Raw genomic sequence first — 15,485 nt, 5'->3', positions numbered from 1 at the left:
TATATATATATATATATATATATATATATATATATATATATGGCAAGTAAAGGCAAGTAAAGAAACGCTAGAGAGGCTATGTCTATAGACAAAACAATTACAGGGTTGTCTCTTTATTAAAATCAAACTACCATAATGTAGTACATTTCTTTGTAAGTGAGCAAACTTACAAATTAGGGCAGGATATCAACTAATTATTTCTTTCTGTGTGTGTATATCTATACGTGTGTGTTTGTCTGTTTTATAGCAATCGCACCGTTGGAAATTTGGAAAGCAGCATGTTTTGAACAGGTCCAAAATGGAGGACACTATGATAGCTTATTAGCTGTGTGGTATCGTAGCTTGGGCAGTACAGTGTTGCAGTGGTTAGCATGTTCCCTTATAGCAAGAAGGGCTTCAGTTTGAATCCACCAATCAGCTGGGGCCTGTGGACTTCCCTGTGTCTCTGTTCTCTTTGGGTATTCCGGCTTCCTCCCACAACTTTAGCAGCCTGTGAACGTGAGTGTGAATGGCTGTTAGCTCTACACTACAGTAGCGACCTGTTTAGGGTGTACCCCGCCTTTCACTGGGATAGGTTCCAGCATTCCTGTGACCTTGAATTGGATAGAGGGAAGAAGATGAATGGATACCTAGCTACTAGCAGTTAGCAGGTTTGCTAGCTCAGATAGCCTTTTGTTGTCCTCTTTATTAACTCTTCATTCAAGGAAATACCACAGAGAATCAAAAACATGAAGCCTTTACACAACAAAAATAACTCAACTCAGAGATGCAGACAGCTTCAACGCTTTATATTTTCTTGCTATACTTACCTGCGTGTGTTCAAAGAGGATTTACAAGAGCATCAGTTGCAAATTATATGAGGCCTACCACTGAGTCAACCTAGACTACAGCAGGAAGCCCATATCAGAAAAAACATGCTCAGATCAAAGCATTAACAGCTTCTATTCCTGCCACCGCTGTGTTGACTAAGACCCAGCATTTGAAACAAAAGTATATAATGTAGTGTTTCCAATTTGGAACTAACAATGACTTTGAAGAACAGTTAAGTTCAGGAAAAAGCAACTGCAGTTCAATATGATGAGACGCAAGGAGCTAATTAGCACTTGTGTCCCATGCTGAGATAGCGGAGCTGTGGTTGTTTTGTTGAACAATTGTCAAGATTGCCTGTTCTATGCTCATTAATTAGATTGTTTTTTTTTTATTTTTCCATGCATCTTTGAAGCAGAAAACAGTGTAGCACAACAGCAGAGGCTTTTATTTCCGATATACATGACAGGGAGAGACTTTCTACATGTCATTTACTGTAGTAAACCTGTGGGAAGTTAGTTTCTGCTTCAACTGTTGCCTGTCAGCAGAGGAAATGACTGTCATTCTCTGGTGATTTATCTATGATGCCCCATCATGCAGTTCTGAGGATGTTACACTGCTGGGCCTGAACCGCTCATTTTGTCAAGTGGAGAGTTTGAACTGTGAATGGCCGAAGGGGAAATCATAGGAGGGGAAATGACTTTACATTGAAAGGTGCCAGCAGCAGAAAGAACAGAGAATAGAAGCAAGCAGGTGTACACTGCTGAATGAATAGACTGTGCTATGCTAAAAAGACATCTCACGGCTGCAGTATCCCTCCCAGGAGCAACAATCATTGAATGGTGCTCAGCACACCACGACCGCAGACAAACAAACTGCTCGCCACTGATCAGAGCAACAGCTACTCACACTGCATAGCTAAAGAGATGATTAATCTGCTTTGGTGAATGCCCTAGAAAAGCTTCCCTGTCTCCAGCCGCTTCAATCTGTTGTGTACAGAGATGATCTTAGATATAGGGCTTTTTGTTTGCTGAAGCACCTGCTCCCCAGTGCCACCCGCATCGTACGGCGCTGCCTCTGGCTTCCCATAGAGGCATTTGTCCACAGCGTGCAGTAATTGTAGTGATCTGCCAAGTGATTAATTGTTTAATAATTTCTGAGGCGATTCTGTGTTTCGCTGTTCTGCTCTGCTTTCTGTCAAGTCAACATTATTTAAACAGCACTTGTAAAAGTTTTTAACATAAAACAAAAGATACAAATAGAGATAACAGAGAGGAAACGAAACAATGGATGATATAAATAAGAGATGCTCATCGCATACTGCTAGAAGCAGCAGTTTTAGAAAGATAGAGGATAGTCTTCCCTTTGTGAGGGACTCAGTATTTTGGAGACCTGCAATTGCTAGCTTTCGTTTCCAGTGGAAATAAGAAAAAGTGCAACTAAGAGAGCACATGCTTAAAAATATATTTTTGGTATTAATAATGATGTTAGATTTTAGAAACTCCTTATTGCTTGCTTTTCATTAAATTTAACATATTGATTCATTGGAAGTTCAGACCTGCCAAACTACTATCCAGACATCCATCCAGTTTCTCCCCCTGAAGGCTTTAATAGAGCACTGTTCATAACTGACACTTATCTTAAGGGTAAGGACAGTTCCCAGGATTCATTATGTCAATATGAGTAGAGCATATCCTTTAGGCAACTAATTACACTGCCCATCAAAGCGCTTACCAAATTGGGCCAGGCTTTGCACCTTACCGTCAGTTTCTCTGCATGCAGACAAGGAATGGACCTCATGTTTGACCTTGACTTGTCGGATGTCATCTCCTTTGGCAGCTCTAGTTCTCTCACCCAATAATCCTCTTTACTTTGACATGAATGAGCTTTGTAAGTCGTAGTATTCCCTGAGTCTTTTAAAAGCAGCGTGTTGAGCAATTTTAGCGATAAAAGAAAATGAGGATGAATTAAAAAAAGAAACTCCAAACCAAAAAGCAATTTAACATTCGATTACCAGGTAAGGGTTGCTGCAGAGTATCACTGTCGCAGGTACAGAGATTAATTATCTTTGATTTTAACTATGATGCCTTCAGAATTTATCGCATGCCCTAAGAATAAATACATGCCCTCTACAAATCAATAGCAATGAAGTGAAAGGAGATGGCGTATAATGGTGCATTTATCTCCTGCTTGAATACATGCAGTTAATCAGGGTCTGCTTGGCCTCTCAGTGGTTTCATTTGGATGGGATTAATCCCCACATTCCTCTCAGGCTTGAGAGATTTAATCAGAGAGAGGGTTGAACTATGGTGTCGGAACGAAATCAGACGATGACCGGCCTGGGATTACACTTGCGGATGTGAAAGTCTGATGTCAGGAGCAACCCACATTCCGTCTCTTTTTTTTTATTATTCCAATATAATCTATTCATTCCAATATAATCTAAAAGCCCTTTGACTGTATGCATTAAAAAATGCAAAGATGAAGTAGAGGAACTCTATTACTCAGAGTTGTCTCAGAAATATGGATATGTGCCGCAACTAATATGTGCTGCCAGGGTGTCTGTCAGTGCATTTGAACCTCGGCCTCCCTCCCTGCCTCCATCTGGCCGTGGATTTTTATGGATTACTAACATAAAAAAATAAGTCAAAACCTGAGTCATAAATATTATAGCCACACAACTTACAGACCACTAACTTTTTAAATGGAACAGATGATTTTTTCCAGCATTACTTTAAGTGAAGAATTACAATAAATAAACTGAAATATTTCGTAATTCTACCTGATATGCTTGTGTTACAGTGTCGAGCTGGACTTTAAGCTGCAGGAGGACAAGCTACAGCCTCTGATGAAGAGACTTTGTCCCCTGGACAGCCAACAGTGCCCTGCTCTGCCTTACTCCAATGAAGTTTTCACATCTACTCCGAAACGCAAGTCGAAGACAGAATCCAAAAAGCATGCTCGATGGAAACTATGGTTCCTCTAAATAAAACCTGAAGCCTTTGGAAACGACCATTTTCTTGGGCACGTTAATACCCCTGTTATTCTCAAAATTGCTGAAGGAATATTCAGATGGGGTAATCAACACATGGGAATGGAAACCACGTGATTTAAGGTTCTGTGTTGAGATTCCACACCATGTCACCTGGGGACTTAAGACCAAAAAAATAAAAAATAAAAACATTTTAGATTCAGTCTTACCTTTTCTGGCATGTTTGCTGGACAGGATCGACACACATCTGCAAAAACTAGGTGAGCTTTGACATACATTTTTGCGCATATATTTTTAAAATCTGTGTAAAAATGGCCGTTATTCACGTACTGGCTCAATGCACCTCTCACTTTATATTGAAATCTCTTTGTTTCACCTTCCAATGAATGCAATGCACTTTGGTCTTTTCCCCTTAGAGTATATTGCTTGGCAACAAGAGGAGGAGCCATGTGGAGGGTCTTTTAATGGGTGAAGCTCTAATCTTTAAACGGACATCAGCCCCCCATCCCCCACCCCCACTTCCTGAAAGCACAAACATTTGACTTTTGAGAGAAGCATGTGTAAAAGACTGAAACGCTATATGACTTTATGTCAGCGCTGTTCTTATAACCCCTACTATCCCCTCCTGTTCCTCCTTATCTGTTAGCATACTGTGTAATTTGTTTGTCTGACAGAACATCTCCTTGCCTTTGCTAATAACTCCTCCTTGTCCTTCCTCTTATTGTAACACCTTTATCTCTTTCTCTCTTTTGTAGCTTTTTATTAAGCTTATGGTGCAACTGACCATCTTTGCTTTAGTCATTCTGTCATTTTCTGTTCTTGGAGTGACACGAAATATTCAGAGTGTATACTTTGGAATATCTTCATCTTTATAGCAAAGTACTGTGAAATGAATTTTTAAAAATATGTATGTTTGGGCCGCTCCTCTTGAAGCAGGTACAATAGATAAAAAATACAGTATTCTGGGTTAGATTTTTTTAAACAGCATATATAATGTTTTGACTACTTGTATGGCAGAGTATTTTCTATGATAACACTGTTTGCTTTTTATTTTGAGTATTTCTTTATTGGCTTGTTTTGTTTAACAGTTCAGAAAGAAAGTAAAAGCTATTTTGACATTTCTCTTGAGTCCAAGAGTTTGTCTTGGCTCTCAGTCACAGCAAAGATGTGAAATCTTGAAACAAATACATTTTAAGCCACTTGTCTCATGTCCAGTTAGCTACTTTAACAATCCAACTGTTGTTTTGTAACATTTATTTATCCTCATCAATTTAGTAAAATGGGAAAAAAAAAACTTTTGAACGCCAAACACATGTCCGCCAACCCACACAAACAACTGTGCACTGAACTTGCAGCAAGAGCAGAAGGGCTATATACAGTGCTAAAGAAGTAATGGTAGCAATCTTACAGCAGAAAAGACTTGTGTCCACCAGCTTTGGTCAACTAGGGGAAAAAAACAGAAATAAAACACCGATGATGTAGCAATGACACTAAACTTGCACGCTTTTATAAAGCAGGCATTTATTAAATTTCTCTAGTCACTTCATAACAGCAGCTGTCATGTAAATAATTGAATGGAATTGTACAAGAATTGTCAGGAAGACTCACACTGGCCTCCCATTGTTAGATTACACTGTAGATTACATTATTCAGGTCAACAATCTCCATGCAAAGATCTGTACCTTGGAAAAGTGCAATTTAGTGATTATGTGCAATATTATGCATTTTTCTACTGTTTCTACATCACAATTAAAACATTTTCAAATGAAGGTGATTCAGTGTTCTCTTACTGTATGTCTTTTAAATGTTAGATGGTTACCCTAGCCCTAACCGTTCTGTGGCTTCACTCACACAGGCCTAGAGACCAGTTGGCAACCCCCTGGCAACCTCCGGTCGCTAGGAAAAATGTGTATTCCCCTAACCAGTTGGCAAGAGGCTGCCAGAGGTTTCTGAGTTAAAACCCTCATCGCCATTGCTTTGGTTCTTAGCCATGGTTGCCCACAGTTTGCTCCAAGAGGTCGACTTGTCTGTAAACACTTGCTGACTACCCTCCAAATGGCAGTGAAACCTGAAAAACTGTGATGCAAACCAGATACAGAGGATTTTCACCCTCTAAGTACAAGTTGCGATTTTCTGCTAAAACCAACATGTTTCAAAAGACTCAAACTTCACTTTGAAGGTAAAGGTCTCTTCTGGTTTGGGTTCACTGTTTCACTACTGTTTAGCAAGTAGCTTCCAAGTCTTTGCTGAAAGGTCAATGTCTTCCATGCAAATAACAGGCAAACACAGTAATTTTTAGTAACCCAAGGAATTGCAGGTTTTCAATCATTTTCAGTGCTGCATGGAATATCTCATTGCAAACAATTTTACCAAGCCACTGCCAGGACCCTCCCGCAACTACAAACAAACCAGCTGACCAGTGGTTGAAGTGGGAGACAGGGGCGATTCTAGGATCAGAGCTTTGGGGGTGCTGAACACCCAAAGAGCTGCCCAGCCAGGCAAGATAAACTTTACTCGTCACGATGAGACATCTTCCCTGTGTCTGTCAGTCCCTGCATCCTTAAATGTCTCCAGTTGTCCCGAGTTCCCTCTGACTGTCTCCTTGGTGCATTTAAACCCCTGTTCCTCCCTGTCCTCATCGTCTGTTGTCTTCGTCTCCGTTATCAGTCATAATTTTACCATCTCTGAGTAAGTCTGCAAATTTATTTATTAAATCATAAGATTCTTAAATTCACCAAGTCTTTCTGTGCCTGGGTCCTCGTCACAAAACATGACATCACTGTTTTGTACATTTTAACACAATTTAATCCCCATATTTGGGAAAGAAAAGCAAAACACTATTTTAAAAGTCAGTAACAAAACCATCAAATCAGATAAAGGTTATTTAAATGCTGCAAACGAAGAATGGATTGAAATAAAAAAAAATATACATATCCTAACCTTAATTACTGGGGGAAAAGGATGAATGATGATCATAGTGAGTAAGAAGTAAACCGAGTGCATTTTTTGGACAGAGACTCACTTTTAATGTGTGTGTATAATACAATACAGATATATAAAAATACACTCCAAAAATAGAGTCCTTGAAATGTACGAATGTACAAAATATTGATAAATAAAATTATAAAAATGGAGGCAACTTTGCCTGTGGTACAATCTATGAAAAGATCTTTACTGCAGATACTACTATGGCTCTGCAGATTTTTTATTTTATTTTATAACCTATGTCGCCTCACCTTGAGGTTGGCAAATCTGTCTATCACTTTTTTGGTGATCAACTCTATCAAGCAATTTAACTGTTTCTGTTTTGCCTGTCAATATTCCCTGTCTGTTTTTTTACCTGGTTCTTCCTGACCTTGTACTTTCTCCTCACTTTCCCCTCTTTCCTCTCTCCCTCTTTGGACTGACAATCATACACAAATAGATTGTATTCAATTAGATGAAAAAAATTACATTAATATGAAAAAACAAATACTATTAAGATCACTAATAAAAAAAAAGTCCTCTCTCAGTTTACTTTCAACCAAAAGGCAAATAACCAAACCACATGAACATCTAATAAAAGATATAAATATTGAAACACTGATTCAACATTATTCTTGATTGACGGATCATTTGATCTTACACTTTTACCTGAATGTTGTTCCTGGGTTTAATCTTGGCACATGCACATATGACAAAATAACCAACTTCTCTCATTCCATTTCAAACAGGACAGTGGCAACAACAGTAAGCTACTGTTTACTTTATCTATACTTTTGTTGTTAAAATGTTATGTCTCAAACAAGTACTGAATGCTTTTTATATTTTTAGTAGTGTGTCACACAAACAGTAAATATTGTCAAAAAAGTAAGAAATCTTTGGGGGTGCTTTGATTCAAAAAATGGGCTAAAATCGCCCCTGGTGGGAGAAGTCATCAACCAGTCTCTATACTCTATAGACCTAACTTTTTGACCATATAATTTGATAGAGTGACCATATAAAGCAACACTGAGGGTTTCATTAATGAAAAAGGGAGTAGAGAATGGAGGAAACACACTTATTCAACAACTACCCCCTCCACCTTGCAATTCTGTATAAGAGAGTTTGACCATCATAAGGCCTCAGCAACTATTCAGTTGAGTTAAAACAACAAGAAACAAACAAAACAATATTAGGGTTCAAATGCATACAAGCACAATTACACTTGAAAATAAAACAATCACCACACTTAGTGCCTCTCTGTTTCATAGTCTGTTTTACTTGATTATGTAAAGGATTATATAAACATAAAGTGTGCTTTGATTAGTAGGTTTAAAAGCTTTTAGTTGCCACAAACATGATGTAACAATGGTACCAGTCATTGGAAATAATTATTTCCACTAGTTTGCACTACTCTGTAAGCTTACAAGAGCATTGTGGTAAAAGTTCATATTTTTTTTACTTTCACCACTCCACACTGTGACACCTGTGAAGCCAAAACAAGCTAGGTCTTCAGGCAGACACGGAAGGTCATTGGAGGAAAAGTTGAAAATGTATGCTGCTGGATTCCCTAACTATATGTCATTAGTTTGTTTTTGTCCTGTGACCTATGGAGAAACCCATTTCTTAGAAACAGGTTTACTTCCAAAACTGTGTGTTAATACTCAGGGAGCTTTTTGTGTGTATGTGATAGGTGTAAACATAGCTCAAGTTTGTCATGCAATTCTCCACGAGAAAATGTATTAAAAAAATTGTTGATAGTAGTATTAAAGTAAAGAGGTACAGTTTTCAAACAGAATACTTTGTTAATGTAGTGACGTATTCGTGCTAGAAATCATCCATGACACCATCAAAGAGTGAAAACCCAATAATCATTTATCTAAAAAAATAAAAGTTTACTCGAAGATTTACTAATGTCAGGGTAAGTGCTTGGAAAATTCAATACGGATGAAAAGATCTGGCTGATTTGAATGATGGTGATATTTTTTGTGATTTAGAACTACATTTAGAGTGTTGCGTATGAAAAAGTTTTAGTTATAATACATATTTTTACACTGTTCAAAAATCCTGGATATTTAAACCGATCTTCAAATCAGTTTTATTTATATAGTGCCAAATCACAACAACAGTTGCCTCAAGGCGCTGTATTATTGTAGTATCTTTACCTCTTTTGTACGGTAAAGGCAATAATACAGAGAAAACTGATATGGACTGGGTAATAGGGATGGGAATCACGACAAGAACCAATTCCCAGAGACAGATACTTTATGCTGCAACATCGGCTGTTTGCAAGCACGTGCACAGATAGTAAGCTAACATTAGGCTAGCCAGACAGAATGCTAACACTAAGCTAGCCAAGAACCCAGAGTGAAAGCTGAGCGAATGCCAACCCCAGGCCAGCAGTGACCCTGAATTTCAACAGTTAACAAACTGATAAGAAGTCAGGAAGCAGCCTCCGTTTCTACCTGTTCAGGTTTCTACAGTAGAATCACTATGGCGATCGTTTTGAAGTGTCTTTGTGCTGATTTTCATTTTTGCTTTGTGTTTTTGGCTACTACCTGCATACTTTCACGCCCTGAGGCCAGGCATCGCCATGCACCAGGAGAAAGCCATAACCCACAGTGGAGGGTCTGCCAGTGGGTAAAGGATTTTATCCCAATACCTAATGGCAGTCATGATGCTGTTGCCTAGCCTGTGGAGGTCTGTGTGTGCAAGGATGTGACTCACCAGACCATAAATGATCCACCACTAAACTGGTCATGCTGAACAATGTTACAGGCAGTATTGCATCTCTAGGCCCTTTCACCTCTGTCACATGATCTTAGGGCTAACCTACTGAAAAGCACAGGGCAGCACCATTCCCACCAGTGGCCTACTGCAGGTCATTTTGATATGGGAGTGCTCATCCTGTTCCTTGCACAAAGGACATATATCAGGCATATATATATCACCTTCTACAACTCTGTCCAAGTCTCCTAGAGTAACTGTATGTCTCCTGGAATCTCCTCCATGCAATTGAGACTGTGCTGGGAGAGACAGCAAATCGTCTGGCAATGGCTCGCATTGATGTGCTGTCCTGGAAGTTTTGTACTAACAGTAACGTGGTGGCTCTTACCCTAGCCAAATGCAAAACTACAGAAAAAAACATTCAGAGAAGATGAGGAGGGGAAAATGTTAGTGTCCTGCACCTGTAAAACCATTACTGTTTTGGGGGTTGTCAAATTGTTGCCCCTCTAAAGCACCTGTTAATTTCATTAACACAAAAGCAGCTGAAACTCATTAACAACCCCCTCTGGTACTTAACTGACCAGATCAATATCCCAGAAATTTAATTCACCTGATGCTATACTCTGAGTTAAAAATGCTTCTTAAATTTTTTTGGAGCAGTATATATGTGCCAGGAAATACACTGAGGTTTCTAGACTATGATAGTCTCTCTAAAATCAGTGCCTTTTGAGTGGTGTTACGAACACTCTTAAGGAAGACCATGAGGTTGGATCCACCAGTCCCAGTGGTGTTGAGTGCAGTACCCACACCTCTGAATGGACAGCCCACAGATTGCGCGTGGTTACCAGGAATAATGACGTACTTGGTCACAGTATTGAGGTGATAGTTTCGTAAATCCACCAGTGCGGAGACACAAGAGTTGTAGGCCTGACAGAGGTCAGAGTTGGAGCAGGACAAGATGAAGTCTCGCAGCGGTGGACAGACGGAGAGCGTTTCTATCAGCTGACGGTGGGCAGGAGGCATGTAGTCTCTCATGCGTGTCAGGAACGCTCCTAGATTGAGAGAATCAGTGAAAGGGACAGAAAAGAGACCTTGAAAGAATGAAAATAATTGTCTATCCTGGAAACATTCTCATTCAAAGCAATCAGCTGGCTGCACAAATGTGATTTATTCACGAGAGCCATCTGAAGGGGTCAAAGGTTGAAGGCAATGCATGCTTACCTGTCTCTTCCTCATGCTGGATGCACAGCAAAGCATCAAAGCATTGAATAGCTGAACTCTGGGCAGCACTCCCACCTGATAACAAAATAGGCTCATCGCTCACACCTTCATACATCACCCCCCTTGGAAGCATTGGGTTGTCTCTCCATCTAAAACAATTCAAACAAAAAACCTATACTGCAAACCTCCTTTTAATAGATGTACATGAATTTAAATATGTATGATACGATTTCAGATGTTATCCTACAAAATATAAAGTGCACCAATAGAAACAGATAAAAAGATAACTTTTACTGAGATAAATCTGCATGAGAGAAATACTGAAACCTTGAAAACCTTAGTTTGGAGAACACTGTAGCAGTGCTAAACTCACCCTGAGACAAAAATTCTCAATTTTCCATGAAATGCAGCTGGCTCCACGTGATCTGGAAATAGCACAGATTCAGTTGTCTAATTACCTTGAATTTCTCTGTCTTCATAAAAGAGCACAGCATGTAAAGTGATTAAATTCATGTGAGCAAGCCTTAATTCAAACTTACTGTGCATAAATTTGAATTTTTCCTTCATCTTCTTTAAAGACTGAGTTACTTTGATGAGGCCATTTTTTATCCCAGTGAGGTCAGAGACTTTAATGGCGCGCATCACCTCCAGCGCCCCCTGGTTAAAGTCAAAGGTTTAAACAGCATTACCAAGTTACAAGTGGCAAAAGCACACACAGTTTGTGGACCAGGGAATAGAGAAATTGAAAACACCAAGCTAATGTTCAGAAAGACTTCAAAAGAAGTAATACTAACCATTATGCCGGGTGAAGCCGCCATCTCAACCAGCAGTGACACAATAAAAAATCCCCTGCAAGTGTCACCACCAGGGAAGGAAAATATCAGGTCCATGTTCCTATTTTTAAAAATAATATTTAGCAAACAAATGAGTAAAAACCACATGACACATGAGATTACATAACAGTCCAGAGTGATACTTACCCAATTCTCATATCCCTGAAATGAAAGTAAAAGAAAGAAGTAGCAATTATTAGAATTTCACTGTGAGGTTATTATTGCATTTAACGAGACTGCCTAATATTTTGGCATTAAATAAGAAAAAGGATTACCCTGTGGGATCCTTTAACTTCCAGTTGGCTAAAACTGAATCTGCATATGTCAGGATCGGTGGAAGGCCAAGTCTGCGTGATACCAGCCAAAAAGGCAGGGCCAGAGCCTTTGGGAGTATCTATCAAACAACCATAACAGTGAAGTTTCAATCCAGCAGGCTCACTAAGATTTCAGGGATTGTAGTGACTATCTTTTGGCCGCGCCAGCAGTTTTGACCAGGCTGATTTGTCTGATGATTTCCCTTTCTACTTTCTATTTAACATTAGCTAGTGAAAAGTTTCACTTTTGCTGTGAAATATGTCACCTCCTGCTTAATATAAATTTGGTTTAGTCATGGTCAAATTAAGCCCTGCAGCACCATTAGTCAAAATGTAAATGTGCCTCTATCTACCACATTGATGACATCCCCTTCAGTTTTAGTTTATGTTTTGTTAACAAATGCTTATTTTTTGTGTTATGAAATAGCAAGATAAAACTGTGTCAATTTCTAATAACGACACACTATTAAGCACAAGTAATGGATTCATTAATAGTTTATTCGTCATTTATGAACCATTAATCCACCTGCGTATGCCATTTATAAACATAGATATAAACGTTAAATCTTTAGTAATTCATGGTTAATTCAAGCAGTTAATAGTTGTTAATTAAGTATTGTGTGTTATTTCATCTAAAATGAGGACACTCTCTACCTTGCAAAGCATTTATAAAATAATCTCATGGTCACCAGGACCTTAAGAATCAAACACATCTCATCTGTCTTCACAACAGAAAAGGATACAAACAAAGAGCAAAATGATACAACATGCTAATATTTAATGGAAGCTGCAAATATTGCTCACTAAATATTTGCAGAAAACTGAAATGTGAGCAGCACCAGAGTTTGTAGGAGGGTTTAAGACAGCAACAGAGTACTTTAACTTATATTGAAACTTCTGCATATAAAATAAAACATTTTTTATTTTATATATATATTTTACTTTATTTTTAGTTTGTTCCTCGAGTTTATCTTCGCTTTAGTTTGTAGTCAGCTGTAGTCAGCTAGCTAGCTTTAGCCAGATAAGCTAATGCATTAAAAAAAATTAAAAGGAGTTGGATGTTTTCAGCAGTGGCATGGGGTGGTATGTCCCACTCCAAGTGTCACCCTAGTTTTGCATGTAACAGTGTTGTTTATTTTAATAATAAACCTACTGCAGGCTGGCTGTGTTTGTTGTTGTCAGTAGCAACCGATGTCTATAATTATGCAAGAGCACATTTTGTTCCAACACCAAACAAAGGCATTTCAGACAACATTGGTGGTTGATACACTCTGGCAACGGAACAAAGGTAAGCGTCATTAACCCTCTCGGTTTAACAGATGTGCTTCACCTGTAAATGACCTGACCGAATAAATCTGACATAGCAAAAAGCTGCACCCACACTGAGTCATTGCAAAAAAAAAAAAAAAATACATATATAGGTTTATCATGAAAAATGTGTCCATGACCATGCAGATTTCTGGCATTTTGTGTAAATTTAAGCATGGAACTATTTTCTTATTTCCAATGAGTAAAGGAGTGTGAAACATAAGTTAGACGTGTTTGTAAATGAACCACCCCATTTTGTGTAGCTTTCTGGATTTTATACTTGTTTCGTTACATACTTATTTAGTATAGGCTGTATAGTACATAAAATCAAAACTCACATTTTTTATGTAATTGAAATGTTTAATTGTGTGGGCTAAAGGAAATGTGAAACATGTGTATACTTACTGCATTTGATATATTTTAACCATATATCATTCATATTACAGAATGTAACATCTGCATATGTGTAAAAAAAATGGCTTTGATTGTCCCACCCCATTTGGTTTCCATGACACCCTCATGCCACGCTAAGAAAATTCCTCTAAATCCACCTTTGAATGTTTCATAAAGAATGAATTATGCATCAACTAATACCTTACTGATGCTTAATAGTGTTTGGTTATAAAGTGTTACAAAGTCTTCTTTTTCCTTGTCCGTATATAAATGCATAAGCTGAATTTCTGAAAGTTCACTCTTAAAGGACTTTTTAAAAAAATCTCCATTTTCTGTGACCTAAAAATGCAGTTGACAAGTGGACAAAAAGTAAAAATACTTCTATGTGTGCATGGGGCACTATACTTGTAGGTCAAACAGCTAGAGCACTATTGATTGAAATGTAAACATTTTACTGTCTGTCATTTGTGTGTCTTACCTCAGCAGGTGCATGTTGTCCTTCCTGCCATACATATCCCATGCTGATGAATCCTAGTGCTAGGTGAGCGAGCCTAAGCTCCCGATGGTCACTCAAAAGATCTGGACTCAAGACCGGCATCTGAATTGTGATTAGATTTTCTGTTTAAATCTATTTATTTTTATTGGGAATGGTGATCATCATCAGGTCTCTCAAAAATACACCTGTACACATTTACATGTATGGCCTGTCAGTATTTTTGTACTTGGAAGGCTTTGCTCATTCTGACCTTATCAACCAGATCCCGTAGTTTACGTGATTCTATCAGATGTATGAGATTATTTGCGAGGTCCAGCCACACCTGATAATGGTCTGGGAGGTGAGTCTAGAAAATAATAGGAATAAAATGACTTGCTCATTGGGTTTTGATTGTTTTTTGCGTGGTGGATTTTCATGTAGAGTGTAATCAGTAACATCATCAGCTCATGTTTTCCATGGTGCCTGACCTGCATGTCAACAAATGACTGGAGTCATCAATCAGCAACAGCAAGCAATTTAAAAGAGGCCATAATAAACAAGGCAACGCCCTGCCAAGCAGAAAACAGGGTCCAAAAGGGCGGGGAGATGGAAACTATAGGCTATACCATAAACAGAAACAATATTAGACTAATATTTTTTTTATGAGCGTCAGAGATTAATGCTGTTACATTTTGCTACATTTAGAAATCAAACCCAAAGAACTACAACTATCCAATTTGAGAAATATGTATCAATAGTTTCTATCAGTTGACTTATACAACTTAGATTCAATTAATTCTATTAAATGCTGTAGCAGACTTAAAGACTTAAAGAGACAGGCTCACAACAGATAAGTAGTCCTTCGTTATATTTCTAGAAAACAAGCATAATTAGGCCAGAGAGACTGTTATCTAGCTGGACAAACGTTTAAATTAAGGCTGCTGCTAAGGTATGTGTGTGAGGATAAACAACATATACAGCATAGTCAATGTTATATTATCCTTCAGTTTCAAACCTCCTTGATTTATCCAGTATATGGCAAAACAAAATGTGTCTCAGATGAGAACATTGCATCATTAGAAGAGAAAAGATAAGGGTGAAACCTACCAGTGGCTCTTCAAGTAGAAATCCAAACTCTTCAGAAATATCAAATACATCAAAGTCTGCTTGTAGTGTTTCTTTGCTATTAGTCTCCATGTCTGCTGGCCTGTGTAGCACTACAGTAGGCTGAGAGACATCAGCTGTTAAAACTTGCACTGAGCCTTTTTTCACTCCCTTTGTCACTTCCCTTTTTATTGCACTGAAGAGCAAATAGCCAATCACATTTCCCTGTCCTTTATGTCAAGAGCTGACAGACTGAACAGTTAATCGGCTAATCTTCCTCTTTTGGTCAGTTAATTTAAAAAATTGAAAACAACACAACTGCCAAATAACAGAAACTGTTTAGAATGTTC

The 15,485-nt window shown here is 38.3% G+C and overlaps 2 protein-coding genes across 4 annotated transcripts in view; one reads left to right on the top strand and one right to left on the bottom strand.

The window, feature by feature from the left end:
- insyn2ab (inhibitory synaptic factor 2Ab) overlaps nt 1-5,122 on the top strand; it is a 22,524-nt gene extending 17,402 nt beyond the window's left edge. The window contains exons 5-6 of one of the 2 annotated variants that reach the window (XR_014923575.1): nt 3,610-4,059; nt 4,216-5,122. Coding sequence is in view for 1 of the 2 variants with exons in the window: in XM_085477463.1 (XP_085333589.1) it covers nt 3,610-3,793 (184 nt within the window). In the remaining variant the exon portion in view is untranslated. Of the gene's footprint in view, nt 1-3,609 lie in introns of both variants that reach the window. The other variant, XM_085477463.1, reaches the window with a different exon arrangement.
- The window catches only part of LOC146695364 (indoleamine 2,3-dioxygenase 2-like), a 22,736-nt gene extending 7,251 nt beyond the window's left edge, over nt 1-15,485 (bottom strand). The window contains exons 1-10 of one of the 2 annotated variants that reach the window (XM_085477464.1): nt 15,139-15,485; nt 14,303-14,398; nt 14,035-14,154; nt 11,817-11,935; nt 11,689-11,703; nt 11,503-11,602; nt 11,248-11,365; nt 11,082-11,133; nt 10,709-10,857; nt 10,350-10,539 (exon numbers count right to left, since the gene is read on the bottom strand). In XM_085477464.1, coding sequence (XP_085333590.1) covers nt 10,350-10,539; nt 10,709-10,857; nt 11,082-11,133; nt 11,248-11,365; nt 11,503-11,602; nt 11,689-11,703; nt 11,817-11,935; nt 14,035-14,154; nt 14,303-14,398; nt 15,139-15,228 — 1,049 coding nt within the window. In that variant the 5' untranslated portion in view covers nt 15,229-15,485. The remainder of the gene's footprint in view (nt 1-10,349; nt 10,540-10,708; nt 10,858-11,081; nt 11,134-11,247; nt 11,366-11,502; nt 11,603-11,688; nt 11,704-11,816; nt 11,936-14,034; nt 14,155-14,302; nt 14,399-15,138) is intronic. The other variant, XM_085477465.1, reaches the window with a different exon arrangement.

This window comes from Copadichromis virginalis, linkage group LG13 (genome assembly GCF_057382275.1).
Source record: "Copadichromis virginalis isolate Kocher_CV1m ecotype Utaka linkage group LG13, C_Virginalis_male_GT1.1, whole genome shotgun sequence".
Lineage (NCBI taxonomy): Eukaryota > Metazoa > Chordata > Actinopteri > Cichliformes > Cichlidae > Copadichromis > Copadichromis virginalis.
This window is presented reverse-complemented; position numbering and strand designations above follow the sequence as displayed.